The 27,289-nt window shown below is 47.2% G+C and overlaps 1 protein-coding gene across 6 annotated transcripts in view; it reads left to right on the top strand.

Annotated features, from left to right (window-relative positions):
- Positions 1-27,289, top strand: part of CROCC2 (ciliary rootlet coiled-coil, rootletin family member 2) — a 468,757-nt gene that overhangs the window by 416,039 nt on the left and 25,429 nt on the right. For all 6 annotated transcript variants that reach the window (XM_063915774.1, XM_063915775.1, XM_063915776.1 and 3 more), the window contains 2 exons: positions 2,027-2,158; positions 20,549-20,728. In XM_063915774.1, coding sequence (XP_063771844.1) covers positions 2,027-2,158; positions 20,549-20,728 — 312 coding nt within the window. The remainder of the gene's footprint in view (positions 1-2,026; positions 2,159-20,548; positions 20,729-27,289) is intronic.

The raw sequence follows: 27,289 nt of genomic DNA, 5'->3' as shown, positions 1-27,289 counted from the left end.
GACCTCACATTGCTCTGGTATATGGAGAGTAACATAGTGCAGCTTTCATATAGCTCTCAGGCTCTGCAGTCTCAGGATACTCCTTACACTGCTCTGGTACATGGGGAGTAACATAGTGCAGCTTTCCTATAGCTCCCAGGCTCTGCAGTCTCTGGATGCTCCTTACACTGCTCTGGTACATGGAGAGTAACATAGTGCAGCTTTCCTATAGCTCCCAGGCTCTGCAGTCTCTGGTTGCTCATTACATTGCCGTAACTAGACATTTTAGCACTGTGTGCTAGAAACAGCATCGGCACCCCCCCCCCCCTCTTCCATATTTAAAATAGGGCCAGTGTTTAAAATATAAGGGTGTGGCTTCAAGGGGAAAGGGTGGGGCCACAAAATAATACCAATTCATATTACGGTTCGCAGTAGTCTCCATTATTCAAAGTACGCTGCACAGTAGTGCCACTGTACCACGTAGAGTCCATTTTACACATTACGGTAGGCAGAGTCCTCTTTTACACATTACTGCAGGTAGAGTCCCCTTTTACACATTACGGCAGGTAGAGTCCCCTTTTACACATTACGGCATATGCGTTGTATGCAGTGCCAGATACATATACCCCCAGTGCCAGGTACAAATATGCCCCTAGCGACAGGTACACATATATATCCCCAGTGCCAGATACACATATGCCCTCAGTGCCAGGTACACATATGCCCCAGTGCCAGATACACATATACCCCCAGTGCCAGATACACATATGCCCTCAGTGTCAGGTACACATATACCCCCCATGCCAGGTACACATATACCCATATGCCCCCAGTGCTAGGTACACATATGCCCCCAGTGCCAGATACACATATGCCCCCAGTGCCAGGTACACTTATACCCCCAGTGCCAGGTACACATATACCCCCAATGCCAGGTACAATATGCCCCCAGCAGTTTTGCTTACCGCCGCCGCTAGACTGTGAGGGTTCGGTGTCTGGCGTCAGGGAAGTATGCGTGGGGCCAGCTCTGGCTGCTGGTGGTGGGGCAGGGAACCGGAGGGAGCGATCATAGAACTCATTACAAGCTGTGTACTGCCGCCGGAGAGGAGAGGAGCAGCTCCGGGGGCAGGGGAGAAGGAGGGAGGAGGACTCGGAAGCTGCAGCAGCGCAATGTAATTGGTGGCGGCGCCACTACAGCTGTCCCTCTCCTTCACATTGGCTGGCCGCAATCGCTCCCTCCCTGCTCCTGGCGCACTTCCACCAGGGAGCAGGGAGGGAGCGATCGCGGCCAGCCAGTGTGAAGGAGGACAGTTGCAGCGGTGCTGCCACCAATTACATTGCGCTGCTGCCCCTGGAGTTGCTCCTCTCCGGCGGCAGCACACACAGGCGGCTTGTAATGAGTCAGTTTGCTGCTGACTTTAGGGCGAGGATGCGGGCCGTTACACCCTCAGGGCGACTGTGCTGTGTGCAAGGCACCGCTGGCACACACGTAGTTATGGCCCTGGCTCATTATACTGCTCTGGTACATGGAGAGTAACATAGGGCCTAATTCAGACCTGATCGCAGCAGCAAATTTGTTAGGTAATGGGCAAAACCATGTGCACTGCAGGTGGGGCAGATATAACATGTGCAGAGAGAATGAGGGCCATGGAGCGCAACATAGTGCAGCTTTCCTATAGCTCCCAGGCTCTGCAGTCTTTATATAGTCCTCACACTGCTCTGGTATATGGCGAGTAACATAGTGCAGCTTTCCTATAGCTCCCAGCTCTGCAGTCTCAGGATGGACCTCACACTGCTCTGGTATATAGAGAGTAACATAGTGCAGCTTTCCTATAACTCCCAGGCTCTGTAGTCTCAGGATGGACCTCACTCTGCTCTGGTATATGGCGAGTAACATAGTGCAGCTTTCCTATAGCTCCCAGGCTCTGCAGTCTCAGGATGGACCTCACACTGCTCTGGTATATGGAGAGTAACATATTGCAGCTTTCCTATAGCTCCCAGGCTCTGCAGTCTCTATATAGTCCTCACACTGTTCTGTCACCTACAGGTGAAACGGGAGCAGCTGCGTGTAGATGGAGAGGCTCAGCGTCTTAACTTCGAGAAGGAGCAACTCAACCAGGTGGTGATTTCCTTGAAGAAAGATCTGGCAGAGGCACAAAGACAGACTCAAGATCTGGAGGTAAATTTCCAGTATCATCCACTGGGTTAGTCCACTGTAAGGGTATGTTGCTGCGTATTAGTGTTTATCTTTTACACGTAATAAAGCCTTTTCCAATAACATTGATTACTATATGGCATTGTTAGGAAAATAAAATGAATGTGTTTTTCTCTTACGTCCTAGAGGATACTGGGGTCCACATTAGTACCATGGGATATAGACGGGTCCACTAGGAGCCATGGGCACTTTAAGAAGTGTGGGCTGGCACCTCCCTCTATGCCCCACCTACAAGACTCAGTTTAGAAATTGTGCCCGGAGGAGTCGGTCAAGCTGAAGGAAGCTCCTGAAGAGTTTTCTGCATTTATTTTCTAATTTATTTTCAGGCAGCTCTAGCTGGCACCAGGCTGCCTGCTTCATGGGACTTTGGCGGGGGAACGGCCCAACCTCGCTAGGGTTAATGGTCCCGTTCCCCACTGACAGGACACTGAGCTCCTGAGGGTCCTATTCGCAAGCCCCACCACGGCGAGTGTATAGACCCGCAGCACGCCGCCACCCCTAACAGAGCCAGAAGACTGAAGAGTGGTGAGTAGGTGGCCGGCGTCCCGGTTAGCGGGTCGCCGGCTGTAATAACGGCATAAGGGTAGGAGCACAGCGCTGCATGCACGCTGCCCTCCAGGCTTCAGATGCACAGTGTGACCGCTGTGCGGGGCGGCTGGAGCCACTACTATTACCCACTAACTGGCATACCTTACAGGGGTTTTAACCCACTGTAGACTTTATTCTGCACCTCAGCCAGTCTAAAACCCGGGAAGACCGCGCGCCATAACGGGGGAGGGGCCTTCACTATGAGCGGACCCAGCAGCTCACCAGTGCCATTTTCCCATCTGCATCTTACACAGGCAGCCTGACAAGGACTCCAGAGCACCTCAGCGGTACCAGGGGTCATAGCAAGGGGGGGGGGGGGGGGGCAATATTTTGGTGTACTAAGCCCTATTAGGGTACTTAGTTTGCGAACCGGCTAAGTTTGTATTTTAGCTATAGGGGCGCTGTGTGGCTGGCTCCAATATACTCTGTGTCTCCCTAGAAGGGCTCTGTGTGGCTTAACTGTGCTTTTAACCTATTCCTCACTGTGTGTTTGTGTTCTTTTACATTTATCATGTCTAAGGAGTGTGTATCATGCACAGCAGAGTGTTTTTCTCAATCTGGGGGATCTCTACAGTGTACACAGGATAGTACACATTCTCAGGCTAGTGGATCAGAACCTGTATGGTTAGATTCATTAAAAGGGATGATTTCAAATATTTCAAACAAATTATCCCAAAATGAAAAGGAGACACAATATCTAAGGCAATCTGTAGATGACCTGATGAATAGAGATTCAATGGTTATTCTGGCATCTCAGACCCTTGCTATTTGTCCACAGTAGCGTACTCAGACCCAAAATATGCAGGCTAATACCGATGATGATGAGGTATCAGACCCAGAGGAGAGTGAGGTGGACTCGGTAGGGGGGGATACAGCTTTATCACAGGGGATACAAGCCCTGATAGAAGATATTAGAGATGTCCTACACATTCCTGATAAGGTGTCAGAGGACGAGGAGGAATCTTATTTTAATGTAAAAAAGAAATCCTCAGCTACTTTCCCTGCATCTAAGGCAGAGGTTCCCAAACTGTGTGCCGTGGCTCCCTGGGGTGCCTCAGGACACTTGCAGGGGTGCCCTGGGTTGGTGGTCCAGGACCAATTCAAATTATTCATGGTCAATATAATAGGCAAAACCAGTGCTGGTGGCTGCCAGTCATAAAATATTTGGCCAAACAGAAGCAAATCTTGTCCCTCACCACACAACTGACCCTAAGGATGACATATAAACGCAATCTACTTAATGTAATATTTCTTTCTAAATTTCTCAATAAGAAATTTTTGGCCTAGGGGTGGCGTGAAAAAAATTCTGATATTCTAGGGCGCCGTGATTCAAAAAAGTTTGGAAACCACTGATCTAAGGAATTAAGGGGCCAATTCAGTAAGGTTAGCAAATTCTGCTAATCAGCAGAATTTGCTAACCATTAGCACGCATGCTGGGGGCCGTCCAGCACTGGGCAAGGCCACCCAGCATGTTGACCGGCGCCTCCCCCCCTGCTTCAAGCAGAAATTGCGAACAGCACACAATTTCTGCTTGTTAGCTGAAATTAAGGATGACTCCTGCCGGCGCAGCATAGCTGCGGCCGCAGAAGTCCCGGGCCAATTTTTGTTGCCGCATCGGCTGCATGTGATGTCACGCAGCCGCTGTGGCAGCACCCCCGACACGTCCCCGTTCGCGCGTACTAGCCCACCGTTTGGGCTGGCACTCCCACGCAATGCTCCATTTCCACCCAGAAAATGGAGCGTTGCCATCCCCCTCCCGCCCCGCGACCGCCTCTGCCTGATTGACAGGAAGAGGCGATCGTAATTTCTGCGCCCCCCCCCCCCGCAGAAATTGCGGGTGCATGCGCAGTAGGGCCTGCTGCGCATGCGCCCGCGGCCCCTCAGGAACTTGCGATTCATACTGAATTTGCACCTAAATTCCCTATTTGAAGCATCTTGGGTGAATCCTGACAAGAAGTTTCAGGTCCCAAAAAGGCTACTCACATCCTTCCCGTTTCCTCAGGATGACAGAAATAAATGGGAAAACCCACGCATCATTTTCTAGGCTGTCACGTAAGATAGTTTTACCTGTTCCTGGGGCAGCTTCCTTGAAGGATGCTGCAGACCGCAAGATTGAGACTACTCTAAAATCTCTGTGGGTGTGGCCCAGAGACCCACTATAGCTTGTGCGTGGATCTCTAGTGCCATTACAAAATGGTTAGGTAATCTAATTGACGGAAATTGGTTTACTCAATGCACGCTCCACTGCTATGGCAGTATCGGTACGCAGGGACTTGTGACTACGCCAGTGGACTGCGGACGCGGATTCCAGGAAAGGCGTGGAAAGCGTACCTTTCACAGGAGAAGCCCTTTTTTGAGATGAACTGGATACGTGGATATCCAAGGCTACGGCGGGTAAGTCTACCTTCCTTCCGCAGCTCCCCCGGCTAGAAAATCCTACACTGCTCCAACTCTGCAGTCCTTTCGGACAGCGAAGTTTAAGAACAAGACCAGGGGTTCTTCTACGGCCTTCAAAGGCAATAGAGGTAACCCAGAAAACCAGCAACTGCGGGTTCACAGGAACAGAACCCTGGTTCTGCTTCCTCTAAGCCAGTGTTTTTCAACCACTATGCCGTGGCACACTAGTGTGCCCTGAGCAGTGTCCAGGTGTGCCGCCATAGAAGCACAGCCAGGCCCGTCAGTGTTTTGCCACTACTGAGGACCTGGAACAATTAATACTGGTGGTTGAAGAGCTAGTTCTAATTTTGGGCCCGGGCAGTGTTGGGCTCTACTGGCTTTCTCAGATGTGGCTCAGATGTTGTCTATGGAGCAGCTGCAACATGACATCCTAGGACACGCAACTGCACCATACATTACCATTATATTTGAATGTGCCTTGGCAATATTTAAATCTTGTTCAGTGTGCCGCGAGTTGTAAAAGGTTGAAAATCTCTGCATTAAGCCTTCAGCATGACGGTGGACCGCACTGCCTGGAAGACAGGCAGGTGGGAGCCCGTTTAAGATTCTTCAGTCACAGATGTGCAATGTCTTGCCAGGATCAATGGATAATAAATCTTATTACCCAGGGCTACAGACTGGAGTTTCAGGAACTCCCACCTCGCAGATTCTTCAAATCAGGCTTACCAGCTTCTCAAGAAGCAAGTATGACCTTACAGGCAGCCATTAAAAAACTGGTACGGACTCAGGTCATTGTTCCAGTTCCACTTCAGCTGCAAAGCCAAGGTTATTATTCCAACCTGGGGGTATATTAACTAACAATTAGTTTTTGGTCGATTTTGGTTGATTTGTCTTTTTTTTTTCAACATGTCCAAATCGGGAATTTATTAAAGTCAGATTTCGGCAGTGATGTTGATATTCGTATTTTTGTAAAAGTCAAAGTTGAAAATTACGATTGAATACACCATCGCTCAAATACGGCTGTTTAGGTATAGAACACGGTAATTTTCTATAAAATGTCGGCCGGGATTCGTGAAACCCTGCCGTGAAAAATGTACAAATCGTAAAAAATCACGCCAAAAAAATAGAACTGCTTTTGTAAAGCGTATTTTGATAGTCATGCAGGGATCCGTGAGATCCGTGCATGCATATCTGTGGGCAAGGGTCTGTTAACATTAGAAATATTTTAAAAAATTGGCGTGGGGTCCCCCCTCCTATGAATAACCAGCCTCGGGCTCTTTGAGCCGGTCCTGGTTGTAAAAATACGGGGGGGGGGGGAATTGACAGGGGTCCCCCCATATTTTAACAACCAGCACCGGGCTCTGCGCCTGGTCCTGGTGCAAAAAATACGGGGGACAAAAGACGTAGGGGTCCCCCGTATTTTTAACACCAGCACTGGGCTCCACTAGTCGGAGAGATAATGCCACAGCCGGGGGACACTTTTATATTGGTCCCTGCGGCCCTGGCATTAAATCACCAACTAGTCACCCCTGGCCTGGGGTACCCTGGAGGATTGGGGACCCCTTAAATCAAGGGGTCCCCCCCTCCAGACACCCAAGGGCCAGGGGTGAAGCGGCGGATGGGGGGCTGATAGCCTTTTGTGTAAAAATAAGAATATTGTTTTATGTAGCAGTACTACAAGTCCCAGCAAGCCTCCCCTGCAAGTGTATTTTTTGCACCAGGACCAGGCGCAGAGCCCGGTGCTGGTTGTTAAAGTATGGGGGAACCCCAGTCAAATTTTTCCTCGGATTTTATTTTTTACAACCAGGACCGGCTCAAAGAGCCCGAGGCTGGTTATGCTTAGGAGGGGGGACCCCACGCAAATTTTACAAAACAGTTCTAATGTTAACAGACCCTTGCCCACAGATATGCATGCACGGATCTCATGGATCCATGCATTAATATTATAACAATATTCTACCAAACCTGAAATACTTTATTAACAAATATTGCATAACGGTATTTAAAATAAAAAAAACCTTTGTCAGTCATCTAAATTAAGCACCTAACTTCGCTTATATTGTAATTTATGATATCCTTATTATAACATACACTTACATCCATCATAAAATGCATAATGTGTGACATGTGTCTGCACTACCAGCAAAAAAAACCAAACACAACAAATATGTGTACAGGAACTAAACATGTTTGTGACACACAAATAACTACTTTGCTAGTGAAAACAAAACCTTTATTGAAGGTTAGAACAGTACCCACAAATGCTAATGTAAATTATACATGTTTGAAGTTATCAACAATATGTGTTGATAAATTAATGTATAAATGTAGAAAACAAATTTAAAAAAAACAATAACGTGAAAAATTAACCAGATTGATTTATTTTCTATAGTAAAACATATTTTACGCAAGTTTCAGGTGTCATTTTGGTTGTTGCTTTTTGGACGAAGATGATCCCTGTCCAGCAACATTACTTGGGGTTCTCTGGGATCTCCGTACTGGGGAGGTAACTGGGGTGATGCTGGGTGTGGTGGTTGAGGAGCTTGCTGTTTGGTATTGTGGTTGAATAGGTAAAATGTTCTGGCTAAGATTGTTTATACTGGCGGACAGTTGAGTATTGGCATCAGAGTTTTGCTCTATTGTTCTAGATAAACTTTGCATTAGAAGCAGATTGTTTTGCATGATGTTGATGAACTGTTGTTGGTGTCTAAGCTGATCATCCATTACTCTGATAATGGCATGGTTGTTTTGCACATTGTCTGCACGTATTTGCTCAAGGGTATTAGCAATACGGGTCATTTGGAGGTTCAGTCTGCTGCTATTTCGTGATATGCATGGGAGGTGATGTGGCAGACTTGCCGGAAATTGGGTTTGTCGTTTGATGTAGTCACCAACGATGGTTTGCTCATGTGACCACCTGGTCAAAAAATCAGTTTCACGGATTTCCGCCTGTGGTGTATGTGTGGTCAGTTGAGCAGTTGGTGGTGTCTGTGTGGGTGATGACCTCATTGTGGGCGACCTTGGTCAGGTTGGTGAAGAATGCTGCTGTTGTTGCACAGCATTGTCATCACTCAATGTGTCCTGTGTTTCCTGGGGCATGTTGGATTCTGTATGGGTTGTAATAAAGGTTTGATTAATATAGTAAGTGATTTTAGTCATGTCGGACTTAAAGAAAAACATTCAGCAAACCATGCATGATGTAGGTCATATTGGCTGGGTAAATGATCCATAAATGACCCAAACATAAAATCCAAAATACATTTTTATTTGGTTAGATTTAGAATTGACTTTGTCAGTAACATGATTACACACTCCTGCCAAAAAAATAAAATAAAAAAACATTCACAAATCACTATGACATTTAAAAACCACCAAAAAAAAACAAAACATTGGAAACACGTGAGCTGAATCTATGCCTTACATTTGATACTATGTAAGCTACATTTAAGATGGCATGCTAAGCAACACAACACAGCAAGACAACAACTTAATTCATATAGCACCTTCTACAACATTGATGGGTAACCTTTACACTACAGCTGCTGATGACATACACATCCCAGCATAGCCTGCGTAAGTTTCCAATACTCCAAATGTACAAAATGTCGCAGGACATGTTGGGATGATAAGTTCAACAACAGCTGGAGTCAGAAGGTTAGCCATTAAGGTTACATAATATAATACCTGCAATATGCTTGTTTGCTATGGTCAGCATCCAACCTCCAAAATCAATTCTGCTGAACCTTGCTATGCGGACAGTTCCGCATGCACTTTCTTTAAAAATACAAAATATGCACAAGTGACGACACATATCTGTTTCACCAAACCTATTTTATGTGTTAAACAATATCCTTTACTTATCACTTCTTTACTTGCCACATTTCTGTGTGACATATTGACAGGGCCGGAATGACACACAGGGTTAGCATACAAAACACCGGTACACACCACTGCATGAGGGGCCACTACTTCCTCTAGTGAGCGGAATCAAGACTGTGCACTTGTCTTATACATGGAATTTATGTATCATTTCACTGTAGGACTTTATTGGTTTCGGCACGCCTCTGTGTTGTTTTCATTGAACACCTTGGTTGGCTTTGATCAGGCAAAAGTAAGGGTCCATAACAAAAGGTGTCCCCGGTGTGCCCTTCATGTCCCAGTACGACAGTGCATGCTGACAATGTGTCTTTAAATACATTTTGACACCACAAAAATAAATGTGAATCAGTGTATAAGTCTGGATAATGTAATTCTGTGTGTACTTACCAGCAACATGATGAGAGTGTGGCTGAGGTCTTGGAGGAGTTGCCAAAAGCTCTTCTGGACGCTGTGGGGCCACAAGAGAAAGGCGCCGTTGTTGTTGATACGCGGTAACTGTTTGACTTGGTTCACTCCGTCGCCTCTTGTGTGGCATACTTTTGCCTTGGCGAGACACGTGTGTACTTTGAGTTTGTGGAGTTGCGTGCAATGTGGCTGGGCCTGTGTTGAAAGATTTTTATTATTTCTCTATCGTCCTAGTGGATGCTGGGGTTCCTGAAAGGACCATGGGGAATAGCGGCTCCGCAGGAGACAGGGCACAAAAAGTAAAGCTTTTCCAGATCAGGTGGTGTGCACTGGCTCCTCCCCCTATGACCCTCCTCCAGACTCCAGTTAGATTTTTGTGCCCGGCCGAGAAGGGTGCAATCTAGGTGGCTCTCCTAAAGAGCTGCTTAGAAAAAGTTTAGCTTAGGTTTTTTATTTTACAGTGAGTCCTGCTGGCAACAGGATCACTGCAACGAGGGACTGAGGGGAGAAGAAGTGAACTCACCTGCGTGCAGGATGGATTGGCTTCTTGGCTACTGGACATCAGCTCCAGAGGGACGATCACAGGTACAGCCTGGATGGTCACCGGAGCCGCGCCGCCGGCCCCCTTGCAGATGCTGAAGTCAGAAGAGGTCCAGAATCGGCGGCTGAAGACTCCTGCAGTCTTCTAAAGGTAGCGCACAGCACTGCAGCTGTGCGCCATTTTCCTCTCAGCACACTTCACACGCAGTCACTGAGGGTGCAGGGCGCTGGGGGGGGGCGCCCTGGGAGGCAAATGTAACCTATATAAAGGCTAAAAATACCTCACATATAGCCCCCAGAGGCTATTTGGAGATATTTAACCCCTGCCTGGATTCACTAAATAGCGGGAGACGAGCCCGCCGGAAAAGGGGCGGGGCCTATCTCCTCAGCACACGGCGCCATTTCCTCTCACAGCTCCGCTGGTCAGGACGGCTCCCAGGTCTCTCCCCTGCACTGCACTACAGAAACAGGGTAAAACAGAGAGGGGGGGGCAAATTTATGGCGATATTTTGATATATATAAAGCAGCTATAAGGGAGCACTTATTATAAGGCTATCCCTGTTATATATAGCGCTTTTGGTGTGTGCTGGCAAACTCTCCCTCTGTCTCCCCAAAGGGCTAGTGGGTCCTGTCTTCGTTAGGAGCATTCCCTGTGTGTCTGCTGTGTGTCGGTACGTGTGTGTCGACATGTATGAGGACGATATTGGTGTGGAGGCGGAGCAATTGCCAAATATGAGGATGTCACCCCCTAGGGAGTCGACACCAGAATGGATGCCTTTATTTATGGAACTACGGGATAGTGTCAACACGCTAAAGCAGTCGTTTGACGACATGAGACGGCCGGACAATCAATTAGTGCCTGTCCAGGCGACTCAAACACCGTCAGGGGCTGTGAAACGCCCTTTGCCTCAGTCGGTCGACACAGACCCAGACACAGGCACTGACTCCAGTGGTGACGGTGACGAATCAACCGTATTTTCCAGTAGGGCCACACGTTATATGATTTTGGCAATGAAGGAGGCGTTACATTTAGCTGATACTACAGGTACCACTAAACAGGGTATTATGTGGGGAGTGAAAAAACTACCTATAGTTTTTCCTGAATCAGAAGAATTAAATGACATGTGTAATGAAGCGTGGGTTGCCCCTGATAAAAAGCTGATAATTTCAAAGAAATTATTGGCATTATACCCTTTCCCGCCAGAGGTTAGGGAGCGCTGGGAAACACCTCCTAGGGTGGACAAGGCGCTAACACGCTTATCTAAACAAGTGGCGTTACCCTCTCCTGAGACGGCCGCACTTAAAGATCCATCAGATAGGAGGATGGAAAATATCCAAAAAAGTATATACACACATGCAGGTGTTATACTACGACCAGCTATAGCGACTGCCTGGATGTGCAGTGCTGGGGTAGTTTGGTCAGAGTCCCTGATTGAAAATATTGATACCCTGGACAGGGACAATATTTTACTGTCGTTAGAACAAATAAAGGATGCATTTCTTTATATGCGTGATGCACAGAGGGATATCTGCACACTGGCATCACGGGTAAGTGCTATGTCCATTTCGGCCAGAAGAGCTTTATGGACGCGACAGTGGACAGGCGATGCGGATTCAAAACGACATATGGAAGTTTTGCCGTATAAAGGGGAGGAGTTATTTGGAGTCGGTCTATCAGATTTGGTGGCCACGGCTACAGCCGGGAAATCCACCTTTCTACCTCAAGTCACTCCCCAACAGAAAAAGGCACCGACTTTTCAACCGCAGCCCTTTCGTTCCTTTAAAAATAAGAGAGCAAAGGGCTATTCATATCTGCCACGAGGCAGAGGTCGAGGGAAGAGACAGCAACAGGCAGCTCCTTCCCAGGAACAGAAGCCTTCCCCGGCTTCTACAAAAGCCTCAGCATGACGCTGGGGCTTCTCAAGCGGACTCGGGGACGGTGGGTGGTCGTCTCAAAAATTACAGCGCGCAGTGGGCTCACTCGCAGGTAGATCCCTGGATCCTGCAGATAATATCTCAGGGGTACAGGTTGGAATTAGAGACAGATCCACCTCGCCGTTTCCTGAAGTCTGCTTTACCAACGTCCCCCTCCGAAAGGGAGACGGTTTTGGAAGCCATTCACAAGCTGTACTCTCAGCAGGTGATAGTCAAGGTACCTCTTCTACAACAAGGGAAGGGGTATTATTCCACTCTTTTTGTGGTACCGAAGCCGGATGGCTCGGTAAGGCCTATTCTAAATCTGAAGTCCTTGAACCTGTACATAAAGAAGTTCAAGTTCAAGATGGAGTCACTCAGAGCAGTGATAGCGAACCTGGAAGAGGGGGACTTTATGGTATCCTTGGACATCAAGGATGCGTATCTCCACGTTCCAATTTACCCCTCACACCAGGGGTACCTCAGGTTCGTTGTACAAAACTGTCACTATCAGTTTCAGACGCTGCCGTTCGGATTGTCCACGGCACCTCGGGTCTTTACAAAGGTAATGGCCGAGATGATGATTCTTCTTCGAAGAAAAGGCATATTAATTATCCCATACTTGGACGATCTCCTAATAAGGGCAAGGTCCAGAGAACAGCTAGAGATGGGATTAGCACTGTCGCAAGAAGTGCTAAAACAGCACGGGTGGATTCTGAATATTCCAAAATCCCAGTTAATGCCGACAACTCGTCTGCTGTTCCTAGGGATGATTCTGGACACGGTTCAGAAAAAGGTTTTTCTCCCGGAGGAAAAAGCCAAGGAGTTATCCGAGCTTGTCAGGAACCTCCTAAAACCAGGAAAGGTGTCTGTACATCAATGCACAAGAGTCCTGGGAAAAATGGTGGCTTCTTACGAAGCAATTCCATTCGGCAGATTCCACGCAAGAATTTTCCAAAGGGATCTGTTGGACAAATGGTCAGGGTCGCATCTTCAGATGCACCTGCGGATAACCCTGTCTCCAAGGACAAGGGTGTCTCTTCTGTGGTGGTTGCAGAGTGCTCATCTATTGGAGGGCCGCAGATTCGGCATACAGGATTGGATCCTGGTGACCACGGACGCCAGCCTGAGAGGCTGGGGAGCAGTCACACAAGGAAGAAACTTCCAGGGAGTATGGACGAGCCTGGAAACGTCTCTTCACATAAACATTCTGGAACTAAGAGCAATATACAATGCTCTAAGCCAGGCAGAACCTCTGCTTCAGGGAAAACCGGTGTTGATCCAGTCGGACAACATCACGGCAGTCGCCCATGTGAACAGACAGGGCGGCACAAGAAGCAGGAGTGCAATGGCAGAAGCTGCAAGGATTCTTCGCTGGGCAGAGAATCATGTGATAGCACTGTCAGCAGTGTTCATCCCGGGAGTGGACAACTGGGAAGCAGACTTCCTCAGCAGACACGATCTTCACCCGGGAGAGTGGGGACTTCATCCAGAAGTCTTCCACTTGCTGGTAACCCCTTGGGAAAGACCAATGGTGGACATGATGGCGTCTCGCCTCAACAAAAAACTGGACAGGTATTGCGCCAGGTCAAGAGATCCGCAGGCAATAGCTGTGGACGCGCTGGTAACGCCTTGGGTGTACCAGTCGGTGTATGTGTTTCCTCCTCTGCCTCTCATACCAAAAGTATTGAGAATTATACGGCAAAGAGGCGTAAGGACGATACTAGTGGTTCCGGATTGGCCAAGAAGGACTTGGTACCCGGAACTTCAAGAGATGATCACGGAAGATCCGTGGCCTCTACCTCTAAGGAGGGACTTGCTTCAGCAGGGTCCCTGTCTGTTTCAAGACTTACCGCGGCTGCGTTTGACGGCATGGCGGTTGAACGCCGGATCCTAAAGGAAAAAGGCATGCCGGAAGAAGTCATTCCTACTTTGATTAAAGCAAGGAAGGAAGTAACCGTGCAACATTATCACCGAATTTGGCGAAAATATGTTGCATGGTGCGAAGATCGGAGTGCTCCGACGGAGGAATTTCAACTGGGTCGATTCCTACATTTCCTGCAATCAGGATTGTCTATGGGTCTCAAATTGGGATCTATTAAGGTTCAAATTTCGGCCCTGTCGATTTTCTTTCAAAAAGAATTGGCTTCAGTCCCTGAAGTCCAGACCTTTGTTAAGGGAGTGCTACATATACAGCCTCCTGTGGTGCCTCCAGTGGCACCGTGGGATCTCAATGTGGTTTTGGACTTTCTAAAATCTCATTGGTTTGAACCACTAAAGAAGGTGGATTTGAAATATCTCACATGGAAAGTGACCATGCTTCTAGCCCTGGCTTCGGCCAGGAGAGTGTCAGAACTGGCAGCTTTATCTTACAAAAGCCCATATCTGATTTTCCATTCGGACAGGGCAGAACTGCGGACTCGTCCGCATTTTCTCCCTAAGGTGGTGTCAGCATTTCATCTGAACCAGCCTATTGTAGTGCCTGCGGCTACAAGTGACTTGGAGGACTCCAAGTTACTGGACGTTGTCAGAGCATTAAAAATATATATTGCAAGGACAGCTGGAGTCAGAAAATCTGACTCGTTGTTTATATTGTATGCACCCAACAAGATGGGTGCTCCTGCGTCTAAGCAGACGATTGCTCGTTGGATCTGTAGCACAATCCAACTTGCACATTCTGTGGCAGGCCTGCCACAGCCTAAATCTGTAAAGGCCCACTCCACAAGGAAGGTGGGCTCATCTTGGGCGGCTGCCCGAGGGGTCTCGGCATTACAACTTTGCCGAGCAGCTACGTGGTCAGGGGAGAACACGTTTGTAAAATTTTACAAATTTGATACTCTGGCTAAGGAGGACCTGGAGTTCTCTCATTCGGTGCTGCAGAGTCATCCGCACTCTCCCGCCCGTTTGGGAGCTTTGGTATAATCCCCATGGTCCTTTCAGGAACCCCAGCATCCACTAGGACGATAGAGAAAATAAGATTTTACTTACCGATAAATCTATTTCTCGGAGTCCGTAGTGGATGCTGGGCGCCCATCCCGAGTGCGGATTATCTGCAATAATTGTACATAGTTATTGTTAACTAATTCGGGTTATTGTTGAAGGAAGCCATCTTTCAGAGGCTCCGCTGTTATCATACTGTTAACTGGGTTTAGATCACAAGTTGTACGGTGTGATTGGTGTGGCTGGTATGAGTCTTACCCGGGATTCAAAATCCTCCCTTATTGTGTACGCTCGTCCGGGCACAGTACCTAACTGGAGTCTGGAGGAGGGTCATAGGGGGAGGAGCCAGTGCACACCACCTGATCTGGAAAAGCTTTACTTTTTGTGCCCTGTCTCCTGCGGAGCCGCTATTCCCCATGGTCCTTTCAGGAACCCCAGCATCCACTACGGACTCCGAGAAATAGATTTATCGGTAAGTAAAATCTTATTTTAGTGTATATTTTAGTCAAAAAAAACTTAAGTCGATTTTTATAAATAATGTACCTGCTTCTCCTGTATCCGCAGCTTGGGGCCTTGAGGTGGCAGCCATGGTTGCTGATTTTCTTTGAGTAACTATACACAAATTACAAAAAAAACCTACAAAAATAATTAGTCATTTCATAAAATAATAGCATCATTTGTATAAAAATCATACAGGATTAATTGCAAAAACATCATTTATAATGTGTGCGGCTAAGACATGTTAGTAACGAAAAAAACACAAAATAGTCCAAGGACATTAGGATACAAAGACATTATGATGGAGCATGATATTACTGTTTGTAGTTAGAGAATATCAAACCAACGTCATTCTGGAAAAAAACAATTTTAAAACATCTTGTTTGAATCATGAATCCATAAAAAACAATACCGCGGGAGTTAGCACAAAATCAGATACTAATTTAACTAATTTCAATACAATTTAGATAATCATTACAGTTACAATATTGTAAACCATTAAAACAACCTCAAAAACGTGCTGCAAAATATATTACATAATAGTATGCAAAATAACAAGTTACACTTCATCTGTTAAGGTAAAAAAGAAAACACTCACCAGCCTGTTTTGGGCGGTCAGAATCACGTACGTAAGTGGCCCCGACAACCTCTGCAGGAATCAAACTACGTACAGGTTCCTCCCACTCCCTATAAGTTGCACGAAAGGCAGGTCCACCCCCAGTTTTCCATGCTGATTTGGCCTCCTTGGACATCTTGGCCTTCACACGGCGTTTCATATCGTAGAAGCGTTTTCTACATGTGTCCTCAGTACGCTTCAACACGTCCTCGCAGTTCACTGCCGCAACCACTTTGGACCACAGTTGAGACTTGCGACGAGATGGGACCTTGGAGGCGTGTTGGCCAAACAGCTGCTGGTGATATTGCATGAGCACACGCACCAACGCCATATTTTCAGCATAGCTGAACTTCACATTCCTGCCAGATTTGGTGGTAGTGCGTGGAGCAGCAGCAACATCACTCTCTGAATCACTGGAGGACGAAGCAGCAACCTCACCCTCCACCTAACCCACCTCCTCCCTCTCACTCACCTCCTCCCTCTCACTCACCTCCTCCACCTCACTCACCTCCTCCACCTCACTCACCTGGGACATGGACATATTACAGACGGAAAAAAAATTACACTGAGAAAAACACAAAACACAAACCTCCACTTCCACTACACACCGCACAACAAACACACACACACACACACAAACAAACAAACAAACACAAGAGACTTCACACAAAAATTACTTACAAAAAAACAACCACAGACTGAAAAATACACCACAACAATAAACACAAGACTACTTACACACAATACAGCACACAAATCGATCACAAAACTCCAAAATCATTCTCCAAAACGCCAACAACACACACCTCTACCTCTCACCTCTCCATTAGCTAAACCCACGAGGTTCGGACGGTTTGGGGCGGTTTTATAGTCCTGGCCACACACACACCTCCTTCAGGAACACAACCAATCACGTTCGAGTAGAAAAAAACGGAAGTTCCTATAAAATACGTACGTGATTAACTGTAAGCCCGCCCCGTAAAAAAAAAATTACGAATTCGTAAACAAAGCACACAAAAATACGAACGCATATCAACATCGGCCGAGATCCTAACAAAAAAATTGCAAACTACATCGACATCGGAAAACACGAAACGTCAAAATACGATAGAATAGTAAATAACAGATTTACGACACAAAATGTTGCACAAATACACTGTCGATGTCAGCCGTGATTTTTTACACTTCAAATCGCATGAAATACGAATTGTTAGTAAATATACCCCCTGTTTATGGTTCCGAAGCCGGACAGTTCGGTAAGGCCCATTTTAAATCTCAAGTCGTTGAACCCATACCTACGGGTGTTCAAGTTCAGGATGAAGTCTCTGAGAGCGGTGATCTCAGGTCTGGAAGAGGGAGAATTCTTTGTGTCTCTGGATATCAAGGATGCGTACCTTCATATTCCGATTTGGCCGCCTCATCAGGCTTATCTAAGGTTTGCATTACAGGACTGTCACTACCATGGCACCAAGGGCATTCACCAAGGTAATGGCAGAGATGATGTTTCTCCTCCGCAAACAGGGAGTGAACATAATTCCATATCTGGATGATCTGCTGATAAAAGCATCTTCCAGGGAGAGGTTGTTAGACAACATTACCCTCTCAACCCGTCTACTCCAGGATCACGGGTGGATTGTGAACCTACCAAAATCTCATCTGGAACCAACACGGAGACTTCCGTTCCTGGGGATGATACTGGATATGGAGACACAGAAGGTATTACTTTCATCTTAAAAGGCATTGGTGATCCAGTTGATGGTGCGGGATGTTCTAAGGAAAACCCGGATATCAGTACATCTATGCATTCGCCTTCTGGGAAAGATGGTGGCCGCTTACGAAGTGCTGCAGTACGGAAGGTTCCACGCAAGGCCCTTCCAGCTGGATCTGTTGGACAAATGGTCCGGATCGCATCTTCACATGCACCAGAGGATCCGTCTTTCGCCAAAAGCCAGGATTTCTCTTCTGTGGTGGCTTCAGACTTCTCATCTGACCGAAGGCCGGAGGTTCGGGATTCAAAATTGGAATCTGCTAACCACAGACGCAAGCCTCTGAGGTTGGGGAGCAATCACCCAGGAGGAACAGTTCCAAGGGAAATGGTCAAGTCAGAAAGCTATTCTTCCGATCAACGTTCTGGAACTAAGGGCCATATACAACGCCCTTCTACAGGCACAGCACAAGATCAGGCCATTCAGGTTCAGTCAGACAATGTGACGGCAGTAACGTACATAAACTGACAAGGCGGAACGAAGAGCAGCAATGTCAGAGGTAACAAGGGTTCTCCTCTGGGCAGAAAGACACGCTCTCACGTTGTCCGCAATCTTCATTCCGGGAGTAGACAACTGGGAAGCAGACTTCCTCAGCAGACACGACCTCCACCCGGGAGAGTGGGGCCAACACCCGGAGGTGTTCAGGTGCTTGACACGTTGGTGGGGAATGCCACAAATCGACATGATGTCCTCTCGCCTCAACAAGAAGCACAAGCGGTATTGTTCCAGGTCGAGGGACCCACAAGCAGTGGCGGTGGATGCTCTGGTGACTCCATTGGTCCACCAGAGGGTGTACGTGTTTCCACCACTCCCTTTGATCCCAAAGATTCTCAAAAGAATAAAAATGGAAATGGTTCAAGCAATTCTCATTGCTCTGGACTGGCCAAGATGGGCCTGGTATGCGGATCAACTGGAGATGCTCCTGGAGGACCCGTGGCCTCTACCTCTTCGCGAGGACCTTCTCCAACAGGGGCCATTCGTCTATCAAGAATTACCACGGCTACGTTTGACGGCATGGAGGTTGAGCATCAAATTCTAGCCCAGGAGGGGATCCCCAATAGGGTTATTCCAACCCTGATCCAAGCCAGGAAGGGGGTAATGTCTAAACTTTACCACCGTATTTTGGAAAAAAATACGTCTTTTGGTGTGAGAACAGGAAAATTCCTGCGGTGGAATTTAAGTTGAGGTGTTTTCTCCTTTTTCTGCAGTCAGGTGTGGCTGTGGGCCTACGTCTGGGCTCCATAAAGGTCCAGATTTCGGCCTTGTACATTTTCTTCCAGAAACAATTGGCTTCTCTCCCTAAGGTTCAGACAGTTTTTGAAGGGGGTTCTGCACATCCAACCTCCCTTTGTGCCTCCTACAGCACCTTGGGATCTCAACGTGGTGTTGCAGTTTCTGCAATCGGATTGGTTTGAGCCTTTACAGGACGTTAACGTCAAGTTTCTTACGTGGAAGGCCGTCACACTGTTGGCCTTGGCTTCTGCGAGGCGTGTGTCAGAGCTGGGGGTGTTGTCTCACAAAAGCCCCTATTTGATTTTTCATGAAGATAGGGCTGAACTCAGAACTTGTCAGCACTTTCTTCTAAAGGTGTTGTCTGCGTTTCATATCAACCAACCTATTGTGGTGCCGGTGCTTACCGACACCTCGGCTACTGCAAAGTCATTGGATTTTGTGAGGGCTTTGAATATCTATGTGAAACGGACAGCTCGTCACCGGAAATCGGACTCGCTGTTTGTTCTCTATGATCCCAATAAAATTATGTGTCATGCTTCAAAGCAGACAATTACACGCTGGATTAGGCTTACTATCCATCATGCTTATTCCACGGCAGGTTTGCCGTGTCCAAAGTCTATACAGGCCCACTCTACTAGGTCGGTGGGTTCTTCCTCGGCGGCTGCCCGGTCTGTCTCGGCTTTACAGCTCTGCCGAGCAGCTACTTGGACAGGTTCGAACACGTTTGCTAAGTTCTACAAGTTCGAAACTAAAGCCTCTGAGGACCTTCAGTTTGGTCAATCAGTTCTGCAGATACCTCAGTACTCTCCCACCCGGTTTGGGAGCTTTGGTACATCCCCATGGTACTAATGTGGACCCCAGTATCCTCTAGGACGTAAGAGAAAATAGTATTTTAATTACCTACCGGTAAATCCTTTTCTCGTAGTCCGTAGAGGATATTGGGCGCCCGCCCAGTGCTTAGTTTTCTTCCTGCACTGTTACTTGGTTAAGTATTGTTGGTTGGTAGCTTGGGTTTCCTCTTGTTTGTGTGTGCTGGTTCGGAATCTCACCACCATCCTTTTATATCCTTCTCTCAAAGTATGTACGTCTCCTCGGGCACAGTTTTCTAGACTGAGTCTGGTAGGAGGGGCATAGAGGGAGGAGCCAGCCCACACTATCAAATTCTTAAAGTGCCCATGACTTCTTGTGGACCCACCTATTCGCCATGGTATTAATGTGGACCCCAGTATCCCCTACGGACTACGAGAAAAGGATTTACCGGTAGGTAATTAAAATCCTATTTTTTCAAAATAAATGTAAAAAATGGCCTTCACAGGGCAATATGTATGCACAAGGCCGATTGTCACTGTCTGCTGATTTATATAATTTGAGTCGTTATCCCCTACACATGATTACTGCTTTATCTCCTTCTTTTCCTATTACAATTGTGATCTGTTTATTTTGTTCTCATTATGATTTGTAAAACAATCTTCAATAACAAGCAAACAAATAAGCAAAAAAAAAAGGGAATAATAATGTCCTTTGCCGGGTTCAGCTACTCATCTAACTTATGTATTGTTATGTATTGTTTTTGAGCAGTCACAGATAATGGAGCTGGAACGTGCTCACTCTCAGCGACTGATGGAAGTAAGTATGAGACATCGACAGGAGCTGGAAACTGATAGCGAGAGACTGCGCATGGCTCAGCAGCAGGCAGAGAGCACACTGGAGACTAGAGAGAGAGCGCATCGGCAGAGAATCACAGTACTGGAGGAACAGGTAAATGTCTTACAAGGCTGGTCTACTGGACACTGAGGGCTTGCTTCTGAATCACACGCTGCAGCGTCCATGTGTGCGTCTTTTGCCGGTACTGCTTCTGCACTACATGCAAATACTTCTACATTCTATACTCCCCTGGTGTACATCCATGTGTCTGCATGGGTTCAGTATGATTTACCGATAATCAGGATGCAACTGCATCCCCTCTGCATGTGTAAGGACAGAGGGGTAATTCAAAGTTGATCGCAGCAGCAAATTTGTTAGCAATTGGGCAAAACCATGTGCACTGCAGGGGGGGCAGATATACATTTGCAGAGAGAGTTAGATTTGGGTGGTGTTTTTTTTTCTGTGCAGGGTAAATACTGGCTGCTTTATTTTTACACTGCAATTTAGATTTCAGTTTGAACACACCCCACCCAAATCTAACACTCTCTCCACATGTTATATCTGCCCCCCTTCCCCCTGCAGTGCACATGGTTTTGCCCAACTGCTATCAAATTTGCTGCTGCGATCAACTCTGTATTAGGCCCAGAGACACCCACTTTGAGCTACTTTAGACACAACCATTATTACTGCATTCAAGGGAAAATAGGATTTTAATACCTACCGGTAAATCCTTTTCTCTTAGTCCGTAGAGGATGCTGGGGACTCCGTAAGGACCATGGGGTATAGACGGGATCCGCAGGAGACATGGGCACACTATAAGACTTTGAATAGGTGTGAACTGGCTCCTCCCTCTATGCCCCTCCTCCAGACCTCAGTTAGAAAACTGTGCCCAGGGAGACGGACATTTCGAGGAAAGAATTTATTGTTTAAACACGGTGAGTGTCATACCAGCTCACACCTTGAACATACCGCAGAACGTGGTATTCAATAGAACACCAGCCAAGGGCATGAAAAATAACACAGCCACATGCTGAGAGATTATGTTACACAACCTGTGTGTCATAAGTGCAGACACAGTACGCACTAGGACGGGCGCCCAGCATCCTCTACGGACTAAGAGAAAAGGATTTACCGGTAGGTATTAAAATCCTATTTTCTCATACGTCCTAGAGGATGCTGGGGACTCCGTAAGGACCATGGGGTTTATACCAAAGCTCCAGACCGGGCGGGAGAGTGCGGACGACTCTGCAGCACCGATTGAGCAAACAGGAGGTCCCCATCAGCCAGGGTATCAAACTTGTAGAGCTTAGAAAAGGTGTTTGAACCCGACCAAGAAGCCGCTCGGCAAAGTTAAACCGCCGAGACACCTCGGGCATCGGCCCAAGAAGAGGCCATCTTCCTAGTAGAATGGGTCTCCACCGACTTAGGTAACGGCAATCCAGCCGTAGAACGAGCACACCAAATCGTATCACAGATCCAGCGTGTAACAGATTGCATAGACGCAGGCGCCCCAATCACGCTGGGAGCATACCGGACAAACAGGGCCTCTGTTTCCCCAAACTGAGCCAAATTAGCGCCATACTTATTCAAAACCCCGATTACATCGAAAGACTTTGAATCAGCCAATGCTGAGGTTACCACAGGCATCAAAATAGGCTGGTTTCTGCGAAACACAGAAAACCCCTTTTGGCAGAACTATTATCCGAGTTCTTAATTCCGCTCTATCCACATGGAAGATCAAACAGGGGCTTCTGTGAGACAAAGCCGCTACTTCCGACACCCGCCTTGCGGATGCCAAAGCCAAAAGCATGACCACTCTCCAAGAGAGAAATTTTAACACAACCTTTCATAAAGGTTCCAATCAGCGTGACACACGAAACCTCAACACCACGTCAAGGTCCCACGGTGCCAATGAGGGCACAAATGGAGGTTGGATGTGTAGTACTCCTTTCACGAAAATCCGAACCTCCGGAAAGGTGGCCAATTCTTTTCCTTGAAAGAAAATTTATAAGGCCAAAACCGCACTGAAATGGAGCCTAAGTTTAGGCCTGCATCTAAACTGCTTGCAAAGAATGGAGAAGACCGACCCAGGTGAAAGTCTGTCGTAGGAGCCTTCGTGGATTCACACCAAGACACATATTTACGCCAAATACGGTGGTAAGGCTTTGCCGTTACTTCTTTTCTAGCCTGAAGAAGTGTGGAAATGACTTCACCGGGAATACCCTTTCGGGCTAGGATATGGCGTTCAACCGCCACGCCGTCAAACGCAGCCGCGGTAAGTCTTGATACACGTCCGGATCTCGCTGTAACAGTTCCTCACGTAGAGGAATAGGCCAGAGATCTTCTATGAGTAAAACTTGGAGAACTGGATACCAAGTCCTCCTTGGCCAGGCCGGACAATGAGGATCGCCTGAACCTTTGTTCTTCTTACGTTTATCACCTTCAGAAAGAGTGAAAGCGGAGGGGACACATAGACCGACTGAAACCACCCAAGGTGTCACGAGGGCATCCACCGCTATAGCTTGAGTGTGGCTTGACCTGGAACAATATCCCTGAGTTCTCTCGTTGAGGCGAGACGCCAACATGTCCAATTGAGGCACTCCTCAAAGACTTGTCACTTCTGTGAAAACTTCTTGATGATGAGTGTATATCTCCAGGATGGAGATCGCGACTGCAGAGGAAATCTATTTCTCCGTTGTCTACATCCGGAACGAAGACCGCTAATATCGTTCAGCTGTCTGTCCGCACAGCGGAAAACTTTTGCGGCTTCTGCCATTGCCGCTTTGCTCCTTGTTCCGCCCTAGCGGCTTACTTACGCCACTGCTGTCGAGTTGTCCGACAGACATAACACGGGCCGATCACGAAGAATATCTTCGTTGAAAATAGCTCTTAATTCAAGAAAACTTATTGCAGACAAGCTTTCCAGCTTGACCTTTTCCTCTGGAATACTTCCCTTGGAAAGACTGCTCCTCAGCCTCGGAGATCTTCATGCATGGACACCAGGACCTAATCTTGGATCCCGAACCTTAGTCCCTCTAGGAGGTGAGACTGTGCAGACACGACAGGAGCGATATCCTGGCCATTAGGATTATATTCTGGTGCATGTGCAGGTGGGACCCGGACCACATTTCCAACTGGTCCCGTGAAAACCACTCTGGCATTTGACCTGCTCACCGAAAATGCCTCTTGGGCTGCACCCGTTTTCTTCATCAACGGAACATATTGATGGATTGTCACTGCAAATCTGATCTGACTCTGGAACCTCAGACCTCTTTCCACAGGAAAACACAGAACCTCAACCGTTCAGTAACTACTCTGATACCCACCTTCGACAACCACGTCATTGGGAACAACAGCCATTCCCTGTGTCGAAGAACAGTCAGAGAGAAACAACTATTTGGAACACTTGTTTCTTGACCTCACCGTAATCAGGGTAGCATCTAAGTACAGAATAACAATGGCTCTTACTATTGAAAGAAAACCATCATACTGCCAACACTCCGGTGAGATGGCAAAGACAATCCTGGATATCAACCCAGGTAGGCTGAATGCTGAGAAAAACGCATTTAAACCCTTCTTCTACCTTTACGTGCTGGAGCTCCCTGGCCTGAGAGATTCCATCCTGTAGCTCAACTTCGTAAGTAGAAGTCTTTGTTTCTGGTGGATGGGGATCTGAACCCAGGACCCCAGCTGTTGTAGTGCAGAGCACTGTACAACTAGGCTACTCGAGTGGCTATATTTTAAAAAATTTTTTAACAGAGACAGCAGGATAAAGTCCTGAACCTGACACAACTCTGGTATGGCGTCGCGTACTACCTCCCCTTCCAGAGGGGAATCAGTAAGATCAATTTGAAAAATCAGTGAGGGGAATCATCTGTAAACTCCAGTATGTCCCCCTTTGGATTCTATTATTAACCCCCAGGTCCAAGTCCATTCCCGGACTGACGGAAGAGTATTAGACGAGTTCCCACCGGTGTGGGCTCCAGCCAGATAGACCCAGCGACATGCGGTGGATGTGGTAGAAACAGAAGACAATATCCGCTTCTGCAAACCTAAGCTGCAGAGCTCTTACCTTTTCACCTTCCACTATCTGCCCAGAAAGGGAAAAAAGAACTGTATCAAAACAGTTAAAATGACTGCATCCCACAAAAGAATGCGTCACCAACTGTTGTGAGGGAATCTAGCTCACGAAGGTAGACTTACCAGTGGTATTCGCCGAGAGTGACTTAACTGAGGCATCCCCAAACAGCGGTACACCGTCACAGGGAAAAAACTCCAGTATCTCTCTGAGTCAGCCTCAGCATTCCTCTGGCCACGCCTACTGCCGACGCACGACAGCCTGCCGCAATGTTATAGAGAAGAACCAACATAAGAAACATCCCCTACTCTCTTTAGGGTAATTCTATCGGATGCCTTTCCGAATACAAACACTCCCCCATGTGCATGTAATGCAAATAACTCCAAAGCATATAAATAAAGTATCACTTAGCTTCCTGTGTACGATCCTTTGTGACAGGGCCCCGTGTCGACCAGGAGTTGACTTTCACAGTATTCTATCCGCGGCGGGAAAAGAATAAACCTTCGAACTCCTTGTGAGGATCTGAGACCAACTCGTCACGGCCGACCTAGAGCATTATCAACAGAGCGACCAGCACATGAGAAGGAATACTTTTACTTCAGCATTCATTAGAAATCGTAATATGAATATACATAATGTAATACACATATACACACATAGCATATATATATATATATATATATATATCTCATACATATAATCGGATTGTCCGGAACCGTCGGGTCCATAGTGACATTAACGTGTTCTGAATGTGTATGACCATGTACTGAATGCCCCAGTTGTGGATCTAACAGTAAACCTTATGGTCGACAGAAAACCTAGTATTCGTCGACAGCAGGGAGTAGTAACCAGGCAAAATAACATTCTTGCGACCGCGAGGGGTCCTAGGGAAGTATACATATATAATTTTAATAACACTCCGCCATAAATACTACCATGTCTGTGCTCGAGCTACAGGCCCATGGAACCGTACCATACATATACATATAAATATATATACAGGTATAAGTTAGTTACAGCATGTTAATTTACACTCAGTAATAACAGTTGGTGCCGACAGGGTCACCCACAAACTACTGTGTCTCCCATACAGTGTTTACTTTTGAAAAGCATACAACTACCGACCTGCTGACACTGCATCTACGGAATCAAGTACCAACAGGCGTCGGTGATGCCGACAGGGATCCCCATAGCTGTTTGTGACAGAGCACTCCCGCATGTCGACACATGTGGACTAAAAAGCTATAGTGGGTGTATCTGACAGGGAACACACAGACATATATGCACAACACAATGATTACATGCCCATTATCAAAAATAGTGCTATGTTTCCCTCTATATAGCACTAAAACACTGTGCCCCCCCTCGTTTGCACTATATACATGCTTTGGCGGGGACATGGAGAAAATGGCGCTGAATCCTGTTGTGAGGGCTAAGCCCCGCCCCCCTCTCGGCGCGCGTCAGCTCCGCTATTAATATAGCTATATATGCTGGCAGGGGTCCGTATACAGTGCCTATGCACTGTATACATATTTAGCCAGACTCACTTGAGGTATATATTGCTGCCCAGGGCGCCCCCCCCCTGCGCCCTGCACCCTTGTAGAGCCGTTGGTGTGTGGGAGCAATGGCGCGCTGCGCGGTACCTCTGAGACTTGGAAGTCTTCTGCCATCACTGAAGTCTTCTATTCTTCTCATACTCACCCGGCTTCTTTCTTCTGGCTTCTGTGAGGGGGGTGACGGCGCGGCTCCGGGAACAAGCAGCTAGGCGCACCAAGTGATCAAACCCTCTGGAGCTAATGGTGTCCAGTAGCCTAAGAAGCAGATCCTTTAACTCACAGAAGTAGGTCTGACTTCTCTCCCCTCACTCCCACGAAGCAGAGAGCCTGTAGCCAGCAGGTCTCTCTGAAAATAAAAAACCTAACATAAAGTCTTAGAGAAACTCAGTAGAGCTCCCCTAGTGTGTGTCCAGTCTGTCCTGGGCACAGAATCTAACTGAGGTCTGGAGGAGGGGCATAGAGGGAGGAGCCAGTTCACATCCATTCAAAGTCTTATAGTGTGCCCATGTCTCCTGCGGATCCCGTCTATACCCCATGGTCCTTAAGGAGTCCCCAGCATCCTCTAGGACTTAGGAGAAATACTGGCTACCTCCATGTAGCACATACCCACTGGGAAGCTTTATTTTTACAATGTCATATAGAATTAAAACTAGGATACACCCACTCCCAATTCTAAATCTGTTTGCACATTTTATATTTGCCCCTCACCTTATATTTGTCCACCACCCAACTTAAAGGTTTATCTTCTAACTGTGTTTATTCCAAATGCTATATATTTGTGTGAGAATGAGCGTAGGCCGTCATACAGATGTGTCCTCATACATCTAGCCTTAATACGCCATGCAGCGCAAGATGCCTGGCATCCATGGTCCATGCAACTCCGCTAGCGTCGGGTATCTTTTTATGCCAAAAATATATCTCAGTTGCAACGCAATGTGATTAGGAAGCACTGGGATACTGTGCTGATTAATTTGATGTGCGACACTGTTGGGGTCATTCAGGTTTGGTCACACCTGAGACCATCAGCGCAAATTACATGCA

This window comes from Pseudophryne corroboree, chromosome 4 (genome assembly GCF_028390025.1).
Source record: "Pseudophryne corroboree isolate aPseCor3 chromosome 4, aPseCor3.hap2, whole genome shotgun sequence".
In the NCBI taxonomy this organism is placed as follows: domain Eukaryota; kingdom Metazoa; phylum Chordata; class Amphibia; order Anura; family Myobatrachidae; genus Pseudophryne; species Pseudophryne corroboree.
The sequence above is the reverse complement of the archived record's forward strand: the minus strand, read 5'-3'. Positions and strand labels throughout refer to the sequence as shown.